The sequence below is a fragment of the Choloepus didactylus genome, chromosome 4 (genome assembly GCF_015220235.1).
Source record: "Choloepus didactylus isolate mChoDid1 chromosome 4, mChoDid1.pri, whole genome shotgun sequence".
Lineage (NCBI taxonomy): Eukaryota > Metazoa > Chordata > Mammalia > Pilosa > Megalonychidae > Choloepus > Choloepus didactylus.
This window is the reverse complement of record NC_051310.1, coordinates 172,807,844-172,827,956: the sequence shown is the minus strand read 5'-3', so window position 1 is coordinate 172,827,956 and position 20,113 is coordinate 172,807,844. Positions and strand designations below refer to the sequence as shown.

Sequence of the window (20,113 nt, the reverse complement as noted above, 5' to 3'; positions counted from 1 at the left end):
TGGTGTCCGGAAAACCCGTTAGTTGGGAAGGCACGTGGCTAGCGTCTGCTCCCGAGTTCTGGTTTCAAAAAGGCTTTCTCCCAGGACATTCCTCTCTAGGCTGCAGTTACTCAAAAATGTCACTCTTCATTGCTCTTGAGGTGTTTGTCCTCTCTTAGCTTCTCTGGAGCAAGAGTCTGCTTTCAACAGCCATCTTCAAACTGTCTCTCATCTGCAGCTACTCTCTCAGGTTCTGTGCATTCTTCAGTGTCCCTCTTGGTTGTTGCAAGCCCACTCCTTCTGTCTGAGCTTATATAGTGCTCCAGTAAACTAATCAAGGCCCATTCTGAATGGGCAGGGCCACACCTCCATGGAAATTATCCAATCAGAGTCACCACCCACAGTTGGGTGGGGTGCATTTCCATGGAAACAACCTAATCCAAACATTCCAACTTAATCCTCACTAATATGTCTGCCCCCACAAGATTGCATCAAAGAACATGGCTTTTTCTGGGGGACAATATATAAGGTATATTATGGATTTACTGGTTTTTCACTATCTAGCATTTTGCCTCTGTGACACCACACTCTCCTCAGCTTCCTTCTGCCTCATTCATCAGTCCTCTTTCTCTGTACCCAAAAGAGATTATGTACATCAACATAATGATTCCTCACCCATCGAAAGCCCAACCCTAGTTAAAGTCAAATATCTACCATATCATACTATACTAAAGATCTGAAGGCTGCTGGAAGAAATCATACAACTTTACTGACAGGTTTCACTTGAAATTCATTACCCTCATTTGTCAAACGGGCAGTCAGATCTGCCTGCCAATCCCACATTTCTCCAGTTATGTTCATTTACCCAATCACCAAGAAAACTATTTAAAACTGTCTCCTTTTAAAAATGTCCAGCACTAATCACTAACCAAAACACCAAGAACCAAAACTAACTTAAACTTTTTTTGTTGAGAAAAGGATGGTTGCCCCCACCCCAATATTCGAACCACTAAGTTTATTAGCTTGCCAGCACCTGAATCCATCAAGTTCATTGTATTCCTCTGTTACAATGAAGAAAAAAAGAGTAGTTTCTCTGTTTCCTGCAAAGTCCAACTCCTCCACTTATGTTCTGAATCCTATCCCCTCCCAATCTAGTCATCCACTCCAGACTTTTGTAATTAAAATTACTTTTTATCTCCCTTAAAACATCATCTTTTCAGTCTTTCCTGGTTCATTTACATTAATATACCAACCACATGCCCTAGAACATCCATTTAAAACAAAAGAAAGAAAAACCCTCCCATTCCATCATATGGTTTGAGCTTCCTCTTATCTCTATTACTTAGGGGTGGGAGGTGGAGAGGTGGGAAAGATAGTATATATTCACTGTCTTCACTTCTTCATTTACCATTCTCTCTTCAACCCACTCCAATGTGGCCTCTGTCCTGAATGAAACTTGTATCAAGGTCCACAACATATTCTACAAGACCATAAAAGTAACTATTCTATCTTCACCTTGCTTGACCACTAAATATCATTAGAGGGAACTGACCACTCTCATCTTTTGGAAACTCCTCTCCTGCCTTCTCTGACACCTTACTGTCTTCGGTTTATTTCTATGTCATTCAATACTCCTTTCCAGTCTCCTCTCTGGACTCCTGCTTTGCCCAACTGTTAAATGTTAGCATACCACAATTCTTGGTCCTGAGACCTCTTCTATTTCTCAATATTTCCCTACACAGTTTCATCTAGTCCTACAGCTTTAAATATTTATATGCAATAGCCAGGGGCCTACATAATATTTCCACCTGAACTTTTAAGAAGCCTCTCAAATAAGCCATATATCCAAAAGAGAATTTAATTTCCCTACCAAAATATAATGATTACTCCCTCAAACTTCCTTATCATGATAAATGGAGCAAAACTCTACACAGTGTTCAAGTCTACAATAGAGGAGTTGGCCTTAATTCTTCCCTCTCGCTTTACCCTCAATTCAATCCATCTTCAAGGCTTGTATTTTCAAAATATTTTCTAAATCTTTTCACTTCTCTAGATCTACCCTTGCTCCTCTGAGTCACCATCAGTTTCATCTTTTGCTTAGACTACTGTAACTTTGTTTTAATAATTTGTACATTTAAACACAATTTGTACTCCTTACCATGAACCGCAAGACCCTACAGATTTGTCTCCTGCCTGTATCTTCTAACTCATTACTTGCTGATATCTTCCTGCTCACAGCATTTCAATTACATTTAAGCTCATTGTGTTTGCATCAGCGCCTTAAACACACGAAGCATGTTATCCCTCTCGGCATTTTTGATCTCTTCTTTTCTGCTGGAATGCTCTTTCCCTAACTCTTTGCATGGCTGGATCCTCCTCTTTTTTCTGGCTTAGTTCAACTATTCACCATGTCAAAGAGGTCTGCTTTGATTACCCTATGCAAATGACAACCCTACCACCAACTACAGTTGCTCTCCATTACCTTTTTCAATTTTCTCACATCACTACTTGACAACACTGCATTTACCTGTTAACTGTCAACATTTCCATACTAAATATAAGTTCTGTGGAAGTAGAAACCTTTTATATTTGGATTATGCTGAGTTCACAACAAATGGCACACAATAGGTACTCAATAAAATGAGAGATGAATTAACAAATAATATTTCATTGACTTCTTTTCAGTGTACCCTGGAATAGATCTAAAATAGTTAAGCTCCTCAGTTCATTCATTCAACAAAAATATATTAAGTACCTACAATGACCTTGGGATTGTGATAGACGCAGATAAATAAGAACACTCCTGATCTTCAAGCTAGTTCATGCTAGTAAGGAAGATAGGCATAAAATCAATTAAGTGTAAAATAATGTGACAAGTACTATAATAGTACACAAAGTAAAATGTGGGCATTAAGGAAATATTTATCAGTATTGTTCTATATGAGAGAGCTTCATGGAAGAGATGCTATTTAAACTAGCCTTGAAGTAGCAGGGAGACAAGGGAGCAACAAGGGAAGAGAAGTAGAGAAAGAACATGTTCCAGCGAGAGGGAAGAATATGTTTAACGGCAGAAAGTCATTAATCAACAGACTGATTATACTCTCCATACACTGCTCAGCTGCCTTCCTACAACTTTTTTCATTATATTACTAGACTGCATTCATATCTTCCTCTTATTTAGTTTATTTCTTTGTTTTACTGGAGCTTCAGTGTAGTATAGTGACGGATACAGCCTACAGAGAAGGAGTAACCTGACTACTGAAATGTTTAGCTGAATTTATTTAATTATCCTTATAATTACCCTTTGGTCCTCCAATGTTTTTTGTTTTGTTAAATCTGGACTTAGAGGACCTCTGGATCTATAGCTATTATTATGACATTTGACAAAAATGAAGTCACTAAATTATCAAAAACACTGTGCACTTTATATTTTGTTTAAAAAAGGAGCATAATGTTTTAAAAGTATTTTCAACAACCAAAAAAATGAAAGTGCACATTAAAAGGGTTGATATTAGGTTACCCAGAAACTTTAGGTATCTGGAATGACTCATTTCTGAGATTAAAGGAGAGTTAAGATTCTCTGTGGTATTCAGATAGAAATTTATGATCCCCTTATACCCATCCAGCTTCTTTCCAACAAGAGGAAACAAATATCTAAGAGACACAAAAGTAAAAAGCTTTGAGGAAACCAGGAAAAGACTGAAGGATGCTGAGACGTTTAACCAAAAAAGAGAAAATAGTGCTAGTTTCTGCTCTTACCTTGCTGTACTACAATCCTAAAAGTTTTTAGCCAGCAAATTCCTTTTTTGCATAGCTCCTGGATCAAGCCTGGCAATATAATCAAAGCCCCATTCTTATTAGTAGACAGGGAAGAAATTCATTCAAGAGTCATAAGCATATTATCCCTTGAGTGTGGGGTAGATTCCAAACACCCATGTGCATTCAGACTTTACCATTTTCTTCCCTCATTCCTGCTGTATCTCAAGTCTTTGTGACAAGCTTCTCCCTTGGTGTTTTGAAAATATTTTATTTTACCCACCCTCCCCACCCCAGCCCATTTGGCTAAAGCCCATATCCCAACCTCCATGTTCATGCCTAGCTTTTGTTAATTCCAGCTTTCAGGGGCTGAACCCCTCAACTAGTACTCTAGGATCCAACTGGGATCCTAACAAAGAAAATCTCTACAATGTTATCAACTACAAGTATCAACAAGGCCCAAAGCCTCCTTCCGTCAGGCCCTACTCAAATCCATACAGGTCCTCGGACATCAAAAACAGTCTAAAGCTATCCGAATTTTGCAAGAACCCCAAGTAATGGTTATCTGAATTCCTGCAGCTCCCAATAAAGTCAACCGGCAAAGCTAATTTCACCAATCCTGGCTAGTTCTATGATTCTTGTTTCACTTTTTGGTATGTGACTTAAAGCCAAACACAGCTCTAAGCCTAGCCTCTGTGACTTAGGTAGGATATTACTGGGAACACAGGTATTTCAACTTGCTGCAATATAATTTATCAGCCAAATGCTCTGATACAAATGGCTAGATATTAAGAAAAATAGATGTCTGGCTAAATTGAAAACTTACCATAGATAAGAGTCCTCAATTTAGTAGAAAATTTAGGCTGATGGCCTATAACATCCTACAAAACATAAAATTCCATGACTTTATGAAAATGCTTCCATATAAAATTCTAAATTATGTGTTTGTGTAGAATGATAAACTGAAAGATCCTAGAAAAAGAAGACAGTATAAAATACAGCTTTCTAGCGTTACCCTTTACTTTGAAGTATTTCTATAATCTCAATAAAACATGTGAGCATGAATGGACCAAAAAAATGACAAAGAAGAAAGAATGAAGCATTGGTCTTTGATCAAACAAATACTAATTACAACATTTTAAATTCATCCTATGAAAAACTTGAATGCTTTCAGCTCTTAGTTTGGGACAGAAGAGATATGAAAGAAATATTTAGAATAAATAAGGATTATAAGGTTTTAGCTAGGTCAGTTCAAGTAAATAAATGATTTTAACTTGATTTAAAAAATAAGGTAAGTTAACAATATCAAAATCAAGAAATTCTCACTGAATCTGAATATTTTCAATAGCATCTGGCATTCTACAGAAGACACAGTATAATTAGAAAATATCTGATGCTAAACAGTACCTTTAAAACTGTAGCACTCTTTCCCAAAACTCATAATCTCAGTCTAATCATGAAAAAAAAAAATCAGACAACTCCAAATTGAAAGATATTCTGCAAAATACAGCACTCCTTGAAACCATTAAGGTCATGGGGAAAAAAGGAAAGACTGAGTAAGTGTACATAAGACCAGAGAAGACTGAGAAATATGACAACTAAATACAATGAGGTAACCTGCACTGGACCCTGAAACATAAGGATATTAATGAACAACTGGTGAAATGTGAATAAAATCTGGAGTTAATAGTAATGTACCAGTGTTGGTTTCTTACTTTTAACAAACTTACCACAGTAATATAAAACAATAAAGTTATGGAAAACTGAAACAAGTGAAGGGTATAGAGGAACCCTCTGTACTGTACTATCTTTGAAACATTTTTTTAAATCTAAAACTAAAAATAAAAAGGTTTTAAAAAAATTAAAATTAAAATAGTATTCAGAATCAGCAAAAGTTTAAATATACAATGATTATAACATGAAAATCAAAATGGATACTACTTGGATCAAGAGACTTGAAGTTTATAAATATAAAAAAAAGTACATATAATATATATTATATATAATATAAACAATCAAAATAAATAACTACTTCCGCTTTCCCATAAAACATAACACAGTGGTAGATAATATCTATTTATAAATAAAGACATGCTGACAAATATTATCAAATGTTGATTTCTTTTATTTATGTAACTTTTTATACCACAAAAGGCAGTGGGCAAAGGAAAGAGAAGAAGAGGGACTGAATGTTGGTTAATATTTAATTATGCTCCATGTTTTATTTTTAGTTAACTTAAGAAAATAAATGGTAAAACAAATCAAATATTTAAATTTATACTATAATATTTGTTTCCAAGCATACAAAATAGCTTTGGCTGTTTCTTCAACAATCTAAAGCATGATCTAATATTGAATATACTTAGTAGGGCACAATATGATAAAACAATTGACTATTTAAAAAGTTTAAGGACTTTTTTCAATTCTAGTCTGAAGATAAATGTCAGGCTTCCACTTCTAGGTAGGAAGCAATCACTTGTGGCAGACAGTTCTGGATTGCTAAAGCTGCCAAAATGCAAAATACCAGAAATGGACTGGCTTTTACAAATAGGGTTGATTAGTTCACAAATTTTCTGTTCTAAGGCCATGAAAATGTGCCAGTTAAGGCATCAATAGGACAATACCTTCTCTAAAGAAAGGTAGATGGCATCTGGGGTTCCTCTATCACATGGAAAGGCACATGGCCTCTCCCAGGGTTAGCTTCTGGTTTCCACTGCTTTCTCCAAAATGTCTCTGGATTTCTGTCTTAGTTTCTCTCTCTCAGCCCCTGTGTATCCTTGCTTGTTTCTCCCAGGGTGCTTCCCTCTAAGTTTCTGGGGTGGGTGGGGGGGTCCTTAGCTTTTCCAGGGTAAACTCTAGATTTCATCTCTTAGCTTCTCTCCTGGTTGTAGTTTCAAAGGCTATCTCCAAAATGTCTCTGGGCATTTTCTCTCTAAGCATCTCTGAGCTCTCTTCAAACTGTCTTTACCTTTTATCCTCTAGTAGAGGATGCCAGTAAACTAATTAAGACCCACCTTGAACGGGTGGGGTCACATCTCCAAGGAAACAACTAATTAAAAGATCCCACCCACAGAAAGCCTGCACCCACAAGACTGGATTAAAAGAACATGGCAAACCAGCACACAGACCAACACTACAGCCAAGAATAAGAATAGCCAGATTAAATACAAAAATCATTGGTTTAAAGGCATCAGAGGGCTGTTGATACAACAATTACTTGAGTGCCTAAGATTCTGAAAGGGAGTTAAATGAAGAGGAGATTTGAGAATTTACAGTCTACTTTTTTTCCTCTGGGAGTTTTGCAGATTCTATACATGGGCAAGGGGCTGAGAAATCAGAGTTTGACTAGGCAGAGGGCCCTTCTTGGAGGAGACAGAAACCAGCCTAGCTTTTGGCAGTTACGCTGTGATTAAGTCACAAAATTAGAGATGTGAGACTGGTTACACCCTCAAATCATTTGCCAAATTCCATACCTGTGCAGGGCAGGAAGTTAAAAAGCTAAGTCCTCTGAAAAGAATAGTGGGGTTTTCCACAGTCTTAAAATGCTGAGGAGACACAGATTACAGGATCTGCCAAGAGTAAGGGCCCTAGTGAATACTTGGTTTTTAGTTTGGCAGCCCAGAAGTCTTATCTAAAATACATGAGTGAACCAGAAGTAGACCAAAACTTACCAAAACTTCCACCTAGCCTCCAAGGGAGATAGTAAAGCATTCTGGATAGTGACAGAAATGAACTAATAGGAAACAGTTCATGAAGCAAGAGAGAGAAGAGGCAGTTGGTTAAGGGATAATCTTGCGCAGGCAAGAAAACGTGAACTAGTGAAGAAGTAGAGAGAATGTGCTAAAATAAAAGCATGAGACATTCATCCACAGTAAAGTAGAAAAGAGTATATGGGTGCAAATGCTGGTAGGCTGGTAGATAAAATGGTGAGTACATGTTCTCTTTTGGATTGGAGAGTAAATGAACTATAAGGCAAGAAAATTACCAGGCAGTATAATAAGGGCCTCCTTGAAGACAGTGATCATGAATTTAAGTTCAGTCAACAAATTTGAGTGATATTCTCCATTCCAAAGCAGAGATGAATAAAACTAGGCTTAAGTTTTGCCTGGTTAGTAGGACAAAAGAAGAGAGGGACAAGGGAACTGAGATTATATTATATGCAAACTCACGATAGCAAGGAGGGGCCATGAAATCTAAGCTAGGTAAAGAGGGTAGTAAGGACACATGGGGCTTGAGGGATAGAAAAAAGGTAGAAGTAGAAAATATTCTATAGGCTCCAGTGGAGTTGAAAAATTGCTGGAGTAACAGATCTAAAGTAAGTGAGTAGAAAGATAAGTGGTGGTCTGAAAGTGAGATGCTTGAAATTAAGATTGATAACAATGAAAAATAGGATATGACCATGGAGTGGATGGCTGAGGTAGCCGGGAACACATGATTACTAGGAAGAGAAACTCAAGGGAAAGAGAGGCAGGGGATATTTGAAGGATCATCTAAATAGATATTCAATTCACCAAGAATTATGACAGGAGTAGCGAGAAGGATGAGACAAAAATAGACACTAAAATCTTTAGGAGGGAAAGTGACATAGAAGTGTATAGATGACTGCTATCAGAGTATATACTCACTGATACAGCTGGATGCATGAGCGTCATAACTACATGTTTAGGGAGGAAAAAGAAACACTAGTCTAAACACTCTAATGAGAAACAAGCTTAATGGAGAGAATACAGTCACTACTTCAGAGGACTGCACTGGGAGCACTACGCTCAGGGAGGTAGTGAGGTTTCACTTAGAGCAAGAAAGTTAAGATAATGTTCAGAAAAAAATTCACTAATAATTTGATTTATTGTCAATGTTCACTAAAAGGCATTAAAAATAGGCACTGGGAAGCAGTACTAAAGGCAGAGTCTCAGGCATCACAAAACCAAGACTAGTAAGGAGTCTCATATAAAAGTGATTACAGAATCAACTAAATATTTATAACAAGTCAAGAGTTTTATTAAGAAATGAGGGTGAATATATTTGAATAGCATATAACAAAATACGCAATTGCTTTAATATATCTAATCATTTTCATATTAATTCCAAGTTAAAAAGGAGTGTGAATTAAGAATTTCTGAGGAAAAGTCATTTTTTTCATGGTAGGAAAAGAGGGAGAAGTAGTCTAAGTATATACTTTTACAGATACATGAAAAGTTACCTGAGACAAAGCAGCATTCCGTTCTTCTATCACTGCCTTCATTTCTTCTGCAGTTATTCTCTTTTTACATTCTTTGGTCTTGTAGATTTTATCCACAACTATAGCTCCATTCTGCTGAATAGCTATCCCTGTGTCTGCATTGTTTATTCTGTTCAGTAATTCCTGTAATGTCTACCAACACCGTCATATGTTAGTCAGACATGAAGTTTTAATATATTTTATTTAATATAGGGTTTTAATTAATAGGCACATGTGAATTGTAAATTGACTGAGTAAAGTTATTGAATTTTCATACTGCAGCAAAGATGTACATTATTAGTGTGTCAATTCTTCTTTTTCCCACATCTTAGTTCTTGAAACCCACTCAATTGAACTTAAGCCTCTAAGATATAAGAATGACATCAAGAAATCTCCTCAGAGAATGGCTTACCATGTCATTTTCTTCAGGGTTAATATTTTCTAGCCTAGAAAAAAGGGACACAGAAAGCCTGATCAGTAGCATTTCCTCAGTGCAGCAAAATGAGTTCGCTTTTTAAATCTTTAGAACCTCAAGTAATTTCATTCGACTAGTCTTTAGAGTCAACCATAACACTGAACATATTAAAGTGCCACCTGCTCGACTTCATCTTTCAATAACGCTCCATATCTTCTGCACTGACTTCAGACTGTTAAGTTATTAATGTTTACTGCTATATATGACTACAAGGATCAACTGTTCATATGTGCTTAGATGAAGAAAGTTCCCCAGTGATAGACGCACTCATTCTCATCACTATATTTATTCCTGGACTTTCAATTCTTATCAGAAAATGTATTTTCTCTTTTTTTTTGGACATTGTTGCAAATAACACAAGACAAGTATTTTTATCACAAAGTTTAACTATGTTCTCTCAAAAGCAATGACAAATAATTACACTAAATTTGATCAGACAATCTCTTTCTGTCAGCTATTTGTAAAATAAATACACTATATAGAAAGGCTGACCAAAATTAGACTATGATGTTGAATGACTAATATCATATTTTCTCTTTTTCATAACATATGTATAATTATTCAATTTAAAGATGAAGTAAATTGATTCCCTAATGAGTGCATTTTGTCTCAGAAGAGTCACAGTGCTTGCTGAAGTGTTTATTGATGTTGATGAACTGAAGAAATACACCAAAGGTATAAATGATAAGTATCCTGAAATATTTCTTAGAAAATAGCTCTAATATTTAATTTAATATAATTTAAGCAACCATTAAATTGGATAAATTAACAGAAAATCTGTATGGGTATTAATGGAATGATGTAAGTTCTAGAAATAGTCTGAACAATTTTAAAATTATATTAGAAATTATGGATAGCTACATTCCTGTTTTCTCCACATTTTTTCTTTCTTTCTTTTTTTACATTTCAGTGCTCCTATGATTTAACATCAGCAAAAATCAATACTGGGAAGAGATGATAGAAGACCTTCAATATAATACAAAACTATTCCAAACTATATAATTCAATGACATCTCTACACTCTACATTCATGGAGAAAAAGTATAAATTTTAGAACATAGTGTTTTAACAGAAAACAAAAATCAAAAACTATTTCTACACATCTTAAATGGTATAAGTTAACAGCAAGGTGTAGAACTTTTTAATCATATATATGTGTAATATATATCAAACTACTATTGTCCCCTTGGATTGACACTTCAGTGAGGGCAAAAACCTTCATCTTTAACCATTTTTCTCCCAAAATAAATCAACGGTATTCAAAGGTTCTGCTTCATAAAATCTTGTACCACAAGAACTGTGAAGATAACCACTTTCATTTTACTCAATTAAAGAGCACAGGAGATACGCATCAGACAATGAAATTCTTAAACTTTTTTAGGGTCAGAGTGAAAGTATTTAAAGGACACCAGTAACATTTTACCATCAGTTATCGGTTGGTTAAATACAATTTTTAAGGAAGCCATAGGTAGTATGGAATATTTATCTTAATGTTGTTTGTTTTAGGTGAAATTAGACTAAGAACTAGTTAAGGCAATTTTGAAATAAAATTCAATTTAAATTTTTATAAATTTCACAATTATTTCATTAAACTTCATTATTTAAAACGTGATGAAATATATGCTAATTAAACATTAAGACTGATAGATTCCTGGGAATCCTTGCAAAAGAAATGATATTTAGTTCTCAAGGTTATAGATTTCTATTTTTAGTTTCGAAGAATTACATATGACCACAAGGAAAATAAGAGTATGTGTAGGTTACCTAATTTGTATCAAAATAATGAAAACAGCAAAAAGCATATGGAATCTCTAAGGAATATTCATAAGCTATCTTCAGGAACTGCAGTGTGAAGAATTACTACTTTAAAGGGAGGCATATGAAAAGTTTAAGCGCTTTAAATTAACACCTTTCGGTAGGATACTTAATTGAATGCTAAAATTGCCTGCTAGCAACTAAAATTTTTTAAAAAATCAAAATTGAATTTTCTTATTAAGAGCCACTCATACTGTAGCTAAGTTAATGAAAGAAATAGAGTAGATCCTTGGCATATGAGTTTAGCATTCAGACTTTATGTGATTGCTCCTAAAGATCCATATTGTATGGTAATTTATCTTTCCCTGATGCATGAATTTGAATCATATTTTGTCAGGTTAGTGTGCTAGGTCTAGCATGAAGGCCACAAGTGAGCCAAGTCAACCACTTAGCATTTGAATCCCAGCCTAGTTTTATTAATATTCGGTATAATTGATGTAAATACAGTGATAAATGGCCATAAGGGAAAAATTTACTGAAATTGAAAAAAAAATGGGTAATTTGGAATTTGAAAATTTACATAGGAAACAAGTAACTTTCAAGAGAAAGATAAACCTGGATAGAGAAAAAGCTGATATATTTCTCTACTTGTATTTCTTAAAAAGTCTCAGGAAGTATTTGTCACAGATATCAAAGATCAATTATTGGCTAATTTAGTCTCAACTAGATTATACAGAGCAGAGGTCAGAACATTTTCCGTAAAGGGTCAGATAGCAAATATTTTAAGCTTTGCCATATGTTCTCTGTCACAGCTATTCAACTCTGCCCTTGTAGGGCAAAAGCACCCATCAATAATTTATAAATGATTGGGTGTGGCTGTGTTTCAATAAACTTTATTTACAAAAACAGGTGGCAGCTAGATCTGCACCACAGGTGCTTAGGTTGCCAATCCCTGATAATAGTTTTGGAAAATCGAAAAATATGAAATAAAGTAGTTACTTTAGGTTAGTTGTCTTTTTCTTACTCCCTTGTTACAGTTTCTTTGAAACGTTTTTTTTATTGTATTTAAAAAAATTTTTTTATATAGTTAATAGTTAATTTTAAAAAAAGTTAATTTAAAAAAAAATGGAAAAAATATGCAGAGCCCCCCTGAGGAGCTGGTGGAGAATGCAGGGGTGTTGGGCTTCCCCACCTCAGTGGTTGCTGATGTGCTCACAGACATAGGGGCTGGGGGTTTGATGGGCTGAGCCCTCTACCACGGGACTTCCCCTTGGGAAGACTGTTGCTGCAAAGAAGAGGCTAGTCCTGCCCATAATTGTGCCTAAGAGTCTCCTCCTAAATGCCTCTGTTGCTCAGATGTGGCCCTCTCTCTCTAGCTAAGCCAAATTGGAAGGTAAAATCACTGCCCTCCTCCCTACGTGGGATCTGACACCCAAGGGAGTAAATCTCCCTGGCAACATGGAATATGACTCCCAGGGAGGAATCTAGACCTGGCATCATAGGATGGAGAACATCTTTTTGGCCAAAAGGGGGATGTGAAAGGAAATGAAACAAGCTTCAGTGGCAGAGAGATTCCAAAAGGAGCTGAGAGGTCACTCTGGTGGGCACTCGTACGCACAATATAGACAACCCTTTTTAGGTTCTAATGAATTGGAATAGCTAGCAGTAAATACCTGAAACTATCAAACTACAACCCAGAACCCCTGAATATTGAGGACAACTGTATAAAAATGTAGCTTATGAGGGGTGACAATGTGATTGGGAAAGCCATGTGGATCACACTCTCCTTTGTCCAGTGTATGGATGGATGAGTAGAAAAATGGGGGCCAAAAAAAAAAAAAAGGCACCCAGTGTTCTTTTATACTTTAATTGTTCTTTTTCACTTTAGTTTTTATTCTTATTATTTTTGTGTGTGTGGTAATGAAAATGTTCAAAAATTAATTTTGTTGATGAATGCACAACTATATAATGGTACTGTGAACAACTGAATGTATACTTTGTATGACTGCATAGTATGTGAATATACCTCAATAAAATTGAATTTAAAAAATATACTGGAAGTACTAATTCAGTATATTTGATTTATTTTTCTGAGCTAGATCATTAAGATATCTAAAGATTAAGACTCAAAGAAAGTGGTTTCCAGAAAATTAAATTCAGTCCTACAACAATCCTATCACATAAGAGAACCCAAAATTAAACAAAAACCTTCTTGAAACAAAAGAATACAATTTAAAACAGTATATGAGACATCAATTTTATACATGAAATGACTTGAAGGAGGTACTAAGTTTTGCTAAGCATTTACAACATATAAAACTTTATGTTGGTTTAAAGAAAGACTTAAAATAGTTAACTATATGAAATGTAGCTGACAAAATTATAAATTATACCTCATTAATATGAAGTGTACATTATACAAAAGACTCTAAACCTTTCTTCAACTCTAAATTATGCCTACCGCATTCTAACTTGACATAGTCACGATAATTAGTAAGAATTTTGCTGAAGTAAATGTCCATGGACTCAAGTTTCAATTGATTTCCTATACTGTGCAAATTCTGACTGACAACCTTGCACTCTAAGTGAAAAGAGCCAAGCATGAAATGTCACATTTCTTGATTTATCCCTAAATCAGTCAATACCAGCTCTTCCCTTTTTGAACCTATAGTCATTTACGTTGTTCAGAAGTAGGAAGAGAATCATTGACCTGGAATAATAAAAAGAACTAGTGATCTGCTAATCAGAAAATTCCATATCGTTTGCTTTTCTTCTCTGAGTCTCATCTGTCAACCTTTATGTTAAAAGAAAAATAACAACAAAGAGGATGAAAGAAGATTATTATGAACTCAAAATCTGTAATATGCAATGCAAATGTGTATATTAGTATGTGTAAGTAATTTTCACTTGAATTCTTTTTTCTTTTTTCCTGATTGTGGATAGAGGACAAAAAAAAAAAAAGAAAGAAAGAAAAAGTACAGTAAAGATTAAAGGGGACTGAGGGAAGGCAGATAATAGACAGTAACAGTGAGACACAAAGTAGATCAAAGACAGCAAAGATGACATAAAATAATAAAAAGGAATTTGAAGATTACAGGAAGCAAGAAACAGGGAATTAAGACAAAAAGAGATATGAAACTAGATAATTTCATTCTACCCTGAATGCTTCCAAATATGCCTTTCAATCATGCAAACTTTGTGATTAACTGGTTCTATCTTAAGAAGAATTTATCCTAAATGCACTCTTGAAGGTTCAGAACCTACAAACTCAGGTGAAGAGAAAGGACTTTCCACCATACTACCTAAAACTATTCTAACATGCTATTCTTTTCTTTTTTTGTTTTTGCTTTGTATGCAGAATATTTCCTGAATCCCAAAAATATGATACATTAGGTGATCCTTTTATAAATTGTTCCTAGGAACCAATAATTTTCATATCAATTTATCTTTTAAATATTTATGTAATTATTTACTCAATGTCTATCTTCCTAACTAAATTGGGATCACAATGTGATGTCCCCAGCATTTAGCATTGAGTATATATTTATTATTTGTTGAATGGATTAATTAGTTAAAAAAGCAGGCTTGGGAGTAAGTTTTCCTTTTCTTCCTTTCCCATTCCTCCCTTAATATCAATGCTACAAAGAATAAAACGAAAAAACTCTGACAAAAGTTAAAGAAGGATAGACTCAACTTAGATCTCTCAGTTAAAGAGACAGAATGAACAAAACTAAGAGACCAACTTAATATGGGTCCTGAGGAAGAAGTTTTGGCTTGGATATGTGGGCATATTGTACCACTGATCAGGACAGGGGATTAAGGAGGATCAGGTGTTAAGAATGATTAAATAAACTTCCATTTTTGGATATGTTAAGTTTGAATTGCCCGTGTAAATCTTAAGTAGACAAATCTTACAAGAGGCAACTGACTGACTTTATGAGTCTTTGGGCAAGTAGTCAACTGCTCTAACTTTTCTCACTTATAAAGCATTAATATCACCTACATCAAAATACTGCTACATAGTATGAAAAAACGATTTATTATTTGATGGTGATTTTGATTTCTGAACAGTCAAAAATCATTCAGAAACAAATGTCATGAATAAAATTGGTGAAATCTAGGTAACAGAATTTATGGCCATAAATTACATGTAAAAATAATACACACTGTTCAGCAGCTGATAAACTGAATATAACAGGACTTGCAAATTTTCAAAGAAGAGCTCTAAAATTATAATGATTGGATTACTGGATTGCTGAAATAAGTAACAAGGTATGTACTTTGAAGAAAAATAAATAAAAAACATTTGGTCCCAGCAAGCATTCTGTAGATACAAAAAACAGATTCTAAAATGTATATGGAAAGGCAAAGGTACTAGAATAGCAAAAATAATTCTGTAAAAGAACAAAGTTGGAGGACTGACATGATCTGATTTCAAGGCTGACCTACAACAAAGCTTCAGTACCAGGACTGTACGGTATTGTTGGAGGGAAAGACATATAAATCAATGGAACAATAAAGAGAGCCCAGAAACTGACCACACAAATATAGCCAACTAATTTTTGACAAAGCTACAAAAGTAATTCAATGGAAAAATGATATCATATCCTATCCTTTTCAATAAATGGTGTTAGAACTGAACATTCATAAGGAAAAAAAAATGAATTCCCACACACACCTTACATCCTACACAAAATTTAAAACAAAATGGATCACAGAACTAAAAATAAAATACAAAACTTATATAAATTCTAGAAGAAAATGTAGGAGAGAAAAACCTGTGTTACCTTGGATTTGACAATGAGTTTTTAAATTCACTACCAAAAACACAATCCATGAAGGAAAAATTGATAATTGGACTTTACCAAAATCAAAAACTTTTGTTCTGCCAAACACACTAGGATAATGAAAAACAAGACATGGACTCGAAGAAAATATCTGCAAACCACATTTCTGATAAAGGACTTGTATTCAGATGACATAAAAACCCTTAAAACTCAACAATAAGAAAACAGACAACCCAAATTGAAAAACTGGCCAAATATCAAAAAAATTATAGAAATGGTAAATAAACATACAAAAAGTTGCTCAACATCATATGTTATGAGGGAAAGGTAAAGTACGATAATGTGGGCACTTCTAAAGTCTATTAGAATGGCAAAAATACAGACACACACATACACACACAAACAAAGATAATTCCAAATGCTGGCAACAATGCAGAGCAACAGAACCTTTGAATCATTTAAAGTAGGAATGCAAAATGACACAGCCACTTTGGAAGAGAGTTTGGCATTTAGTTATAAAGTTAATGTAAAACCCAGCAATCATACTACTATGTTCACCCAAATGATTTGAAAACATGTTTATGCAAAAATCTGCATAAAAATGCTTACAGCAACTTTATTCATAATGGACTCAAACTGCAAGCAAACAAGATATCCTTTGTACAGGTTAATGGATAAACTGTGATACATTCATATAATGGAATACTTTTCAGTGATAAAAATGAACAGGCTATTAATTCACACAACATGGATGCATTTTGCTAACTGAAAGAAGTCAGATCCAAATGGTTATATATTACATGATTTCATTTATATGACATTCTAGAAAAGGCAAAACTATCAGGACAGAAAACGTATCAGTGGTTGCCAAGGAACCTCAAGTATTTAACTTGAGGAAGCAAAGGGGAGTTTTGAAAGTGCTGGAAATACTCTGCATATGTAACACCATGCATTTGTCAAAACCCACAGAATTTTACAGTATAGTGAACCTTAATGTATGCAAATAAAAAAAAGTTAACCATGAGGTCAGAGGATACAAGGATGGAATGCAGATTATGACAAAAAGAGCCTAACTGTATTAAAAATATTTAGGGTAAAAAGGAATCGACCTAAGTAAATTTAGAAATGGAGTTTTGAATGGAAACTATAAGACTAAAGACTAGAGGGACTTTATATAAACAGCATACTCAACTTCATAAAGTTGTTCAAAGGGTTAATGATTCTGAAGGAGTTGACTCACTGAGGTAGAATAAATAAGTAAATAGGTTATGGCTGATGGGAGTCAGCTTTCTCACTTTTGGAAAGGGATGTGGGGGCCCAACACTCCAGGACCCTCTCCTCCACAGTGATTTCACGCAACTCTGTAACCTTAACCTCCTACTTGACCCGGACAGACCTTAAAAGTCATCAGATCTCCCCAGGGGAGGAAATGTATTGTTAACACTGCTGATAACAATCTCCACACTCTCATGTCAAAAGACCCTGCCGAAATTCTGTTCTCACACCCTCCTTGTCCTAACCTTGTCCTAACCCTTATAAACCACCCCCTGGCAACCCGTTTTTGCGGAGCACTAATGCGGTCGTGGTTACTGCTTCTAGGGGGAGGGGCGGCCGGTAGCTGAGCCCTCAGCTCTCGGGGCTGCTTAAAGGGTACCGGCGGCGGGGGCTCTTTCCCGGAGGCGAGGGCGAGGCGGAGGACTTGGCCGGGTCCTCGGCGAGAGGCGTGCAAGGTGTGGAGGGCGGCGATAAGGACAAGACACTCTTCATCCAGTAGGAGTATGCGCCAAAGAGATTTATTCAGGGGTGATTACAGGTTATATAGGCTGGTAAGAAGGGCAGGGCTGGAAAGGAGGTGAAGCAGCCTTAAATGGCAATACTGAAGGGAGAGGGGCTAGGATTGGTTCTGAGAGAACGCAGGAGCCGTTGCAGCGGGGCGGGGGTTGTTCTGGCCACGGTGCATGCGCGCTGGCGGTGGCAGGAGTGGCCTTGGCACAAGGGAGTGTGTGGGTAAGATAAGGAAGTGGGGAAAGGGCAGTTGGGAGAAAGGCGGTTTCCTCCGGCAAGCCTCCCCTGCCAGTGGCATTTTGGGTGAGGAAAAGGGAGCTGCCTTGACCTCGCTCCCCAGGCTCGGGGGGGCTGCAGAGGGCACTAACGCCCGTACCTACTACCCTCCCCAGGGGGTGATCAGGTCCCCTGGCCCAGGCCTGGCAAGCCGAGGTACAAGCTCAGTCACCCGCAATTCCCCTTTCTTTTCTAATTAGAGGAAGAGGCTTTATCGGAGAGGCCCGCTAAGGGTGAGGGAAGGGGGAGGTTAGGGAAGGGAAAAAGGGGTTGACGGTGGCTCAGCGAGGCTGGAGCTCAATGTTGGTGTGGTGCCCGGGCGCTTGAGAATGGCTTTGCTGCAGCGGGCTGGGTGAAGGTGAGGGGTTTAAAGTTCAGGGGTTCAGAGAAGCTGGAACTCGAGGCGAGAACGATGTTCAGGTGATTGAGAAGGGCCTCGTGGTTGGCGAGTCGACCGGTGGCGTTGAGGTCGCAGAGGGTTGGCTGTCATCTTGGAGTGGGGGGGCGTCAGAGGTGGCGAGTCGCTGATACTGGATTTGCACGAACGAGGAAAAAATGGCATCCGTTTGTTTCCTTACAAGCTGGACAATTTTGCGGATGAGGCAGGGTCCTAAGATGAGAGCTAGAATAATTATTAATAAGGGGCCAAGAAAAGGAAGGATGTATGGGAGAATGGGAGTGAAAAAACTGGACCAATAACTGGTGGCTTCACGATCTCTTTTACGCTTTTCTAGTCCTTCTCGGACCCTTTTCAGGCTGTCCTCGACGAGACCTGTGGAATTGGCATAAACATAGCACTCTTCTCCTAGGGCGGCGCAGAGGCCTCCTTCTTTGAGGAGGAGAAGGTCAAGACCTCGGCGGTTTTGGAGCACTACCTCAGAGAGGGAATTGACAGAATTTTTTAGATGGTAAATAGCGTTTTGTAAGTGATGAATGTCTTCGTCAACAGCCGCCCTGAGGTGAGTTAGGGCGGAGTCTTGACTGGCTAGTGCAGCGATTCCGGTGCCAGTGCCGGCAAGACCTAGGAGGGAGGCAATTGCGAGGGCGGTGATGGGCTCTCGCTTTTGCAGTGGGGCAGGAGCTGCAGTTTTTTCCAGACGGAGGAAGAAGTCTTCTTCGCTGTGGTATAAGACCCTAGGGATAAGGACAATTAGGAGGCAAGTTTCTTTATATTCACTGATGACATTCGTGCTGAGACAGGGGGTAAGTCCTGTAGAGGAACAGAGCCATTGGGAGGAGTTATGAGGAATGAGAAATTTTGCCGAGCTGCTGGGAGATGAGTAGCTGGCACAGGCAGTGAGGTCGGGAGAGTTACTGGAGCGAGGGCGGACGCACTTTCCCGTATAGGAGACTGAATGAAAGGTTAGGGGGACGGCAGAGATATTCCAATTGCATTCCAAGGGGCTGTTTTCTGTGTTTTCTGAAAAGGAGAGGTTGGAGGCAACTGGCTCGTATAGTGAGGAAGAGGTGGAGAGGCAGAGCCAGCAGGATGAGGTAAAATTGGGGTTGGAGGAGTTTACTGAGGTAAAGGCGGCTTGGATGAGGCTGAGGAGGGGAGAGGAATAACGAGAAGGGGGCAGAGGAAGCTGGGGTGGTGGGGTTGGCGATGCGTTGTTTGTAGCTGAGGTGCGGCTGGTTGGAGCTGAGGTGCGGCTGGAGAGCTGTGGAAAAAGAGGGTTAATGACTTTATTGGGACCAATGGCAGAGGGGTTTTTTAGTACAGCCTCCTTTTTTATTAAAATAAGTGATTTTCGGTTGGTTTCTTTCTCATAGATTCTGAAGCCCCAAGTTTGACCGAGTAACCAGGAGGGATCAGTGGGGAGCTGCACTGTAAGATTAAGATGTGTGCAGGATTTCTCACTTTCTTGGCCGAGCCAGTTAACAGTAGGGAGTTTGCACCCTGTAGGGGCCCACTTTAGGGTAAGGTAATGATCAGGAACAGGAGGCTTCCAATTAGTGGCTAATGTTTCACACCCCCAGTATGCACAGTAGTACTCGTTGGGGGAATTACAGTACGATTTTTCAGGATTTGAGGATGGGCACATGTAATATTGGGCCTGGGGGTTACTTACCTTTCGAGCG

The 20,113-nt window shown here is 37.3% G+C and overlaps 1 protein-coding gene across 8 annotated transcripts in view; it reads right to left on the bottom strand.

The window, feature by feature from the left end:
• Nucleotides 1–20,113, bottom strand: part of MIPOL1 (mirror-image polydactyly 1) — a 521,065-nt gene that overhangs the window by 275,404 nt on the left and 225,548 nt on the right. For all 8 annotated transcript variants that reach the window (XM_037834851.1, XM_037834854.1, XM_037834848.1 and 5 more), the window contains 2 exons: nucleotides 9,366–9,399; nucleotides 8,936–9,106 (listed from right to left, as the gene is read on the bottom strand). In XM_037834851.1, coding sequence (XP_037690779.1) covers nucleotides 8,936–9,106; nucleotides 9,366–9,399 — 205 coding nt within the window. The remainder of the gene's footprint in view (nucleotides 1–8,935; nucleotides 9,107–9,365; nucleotides 9,400–20,113) is intronic.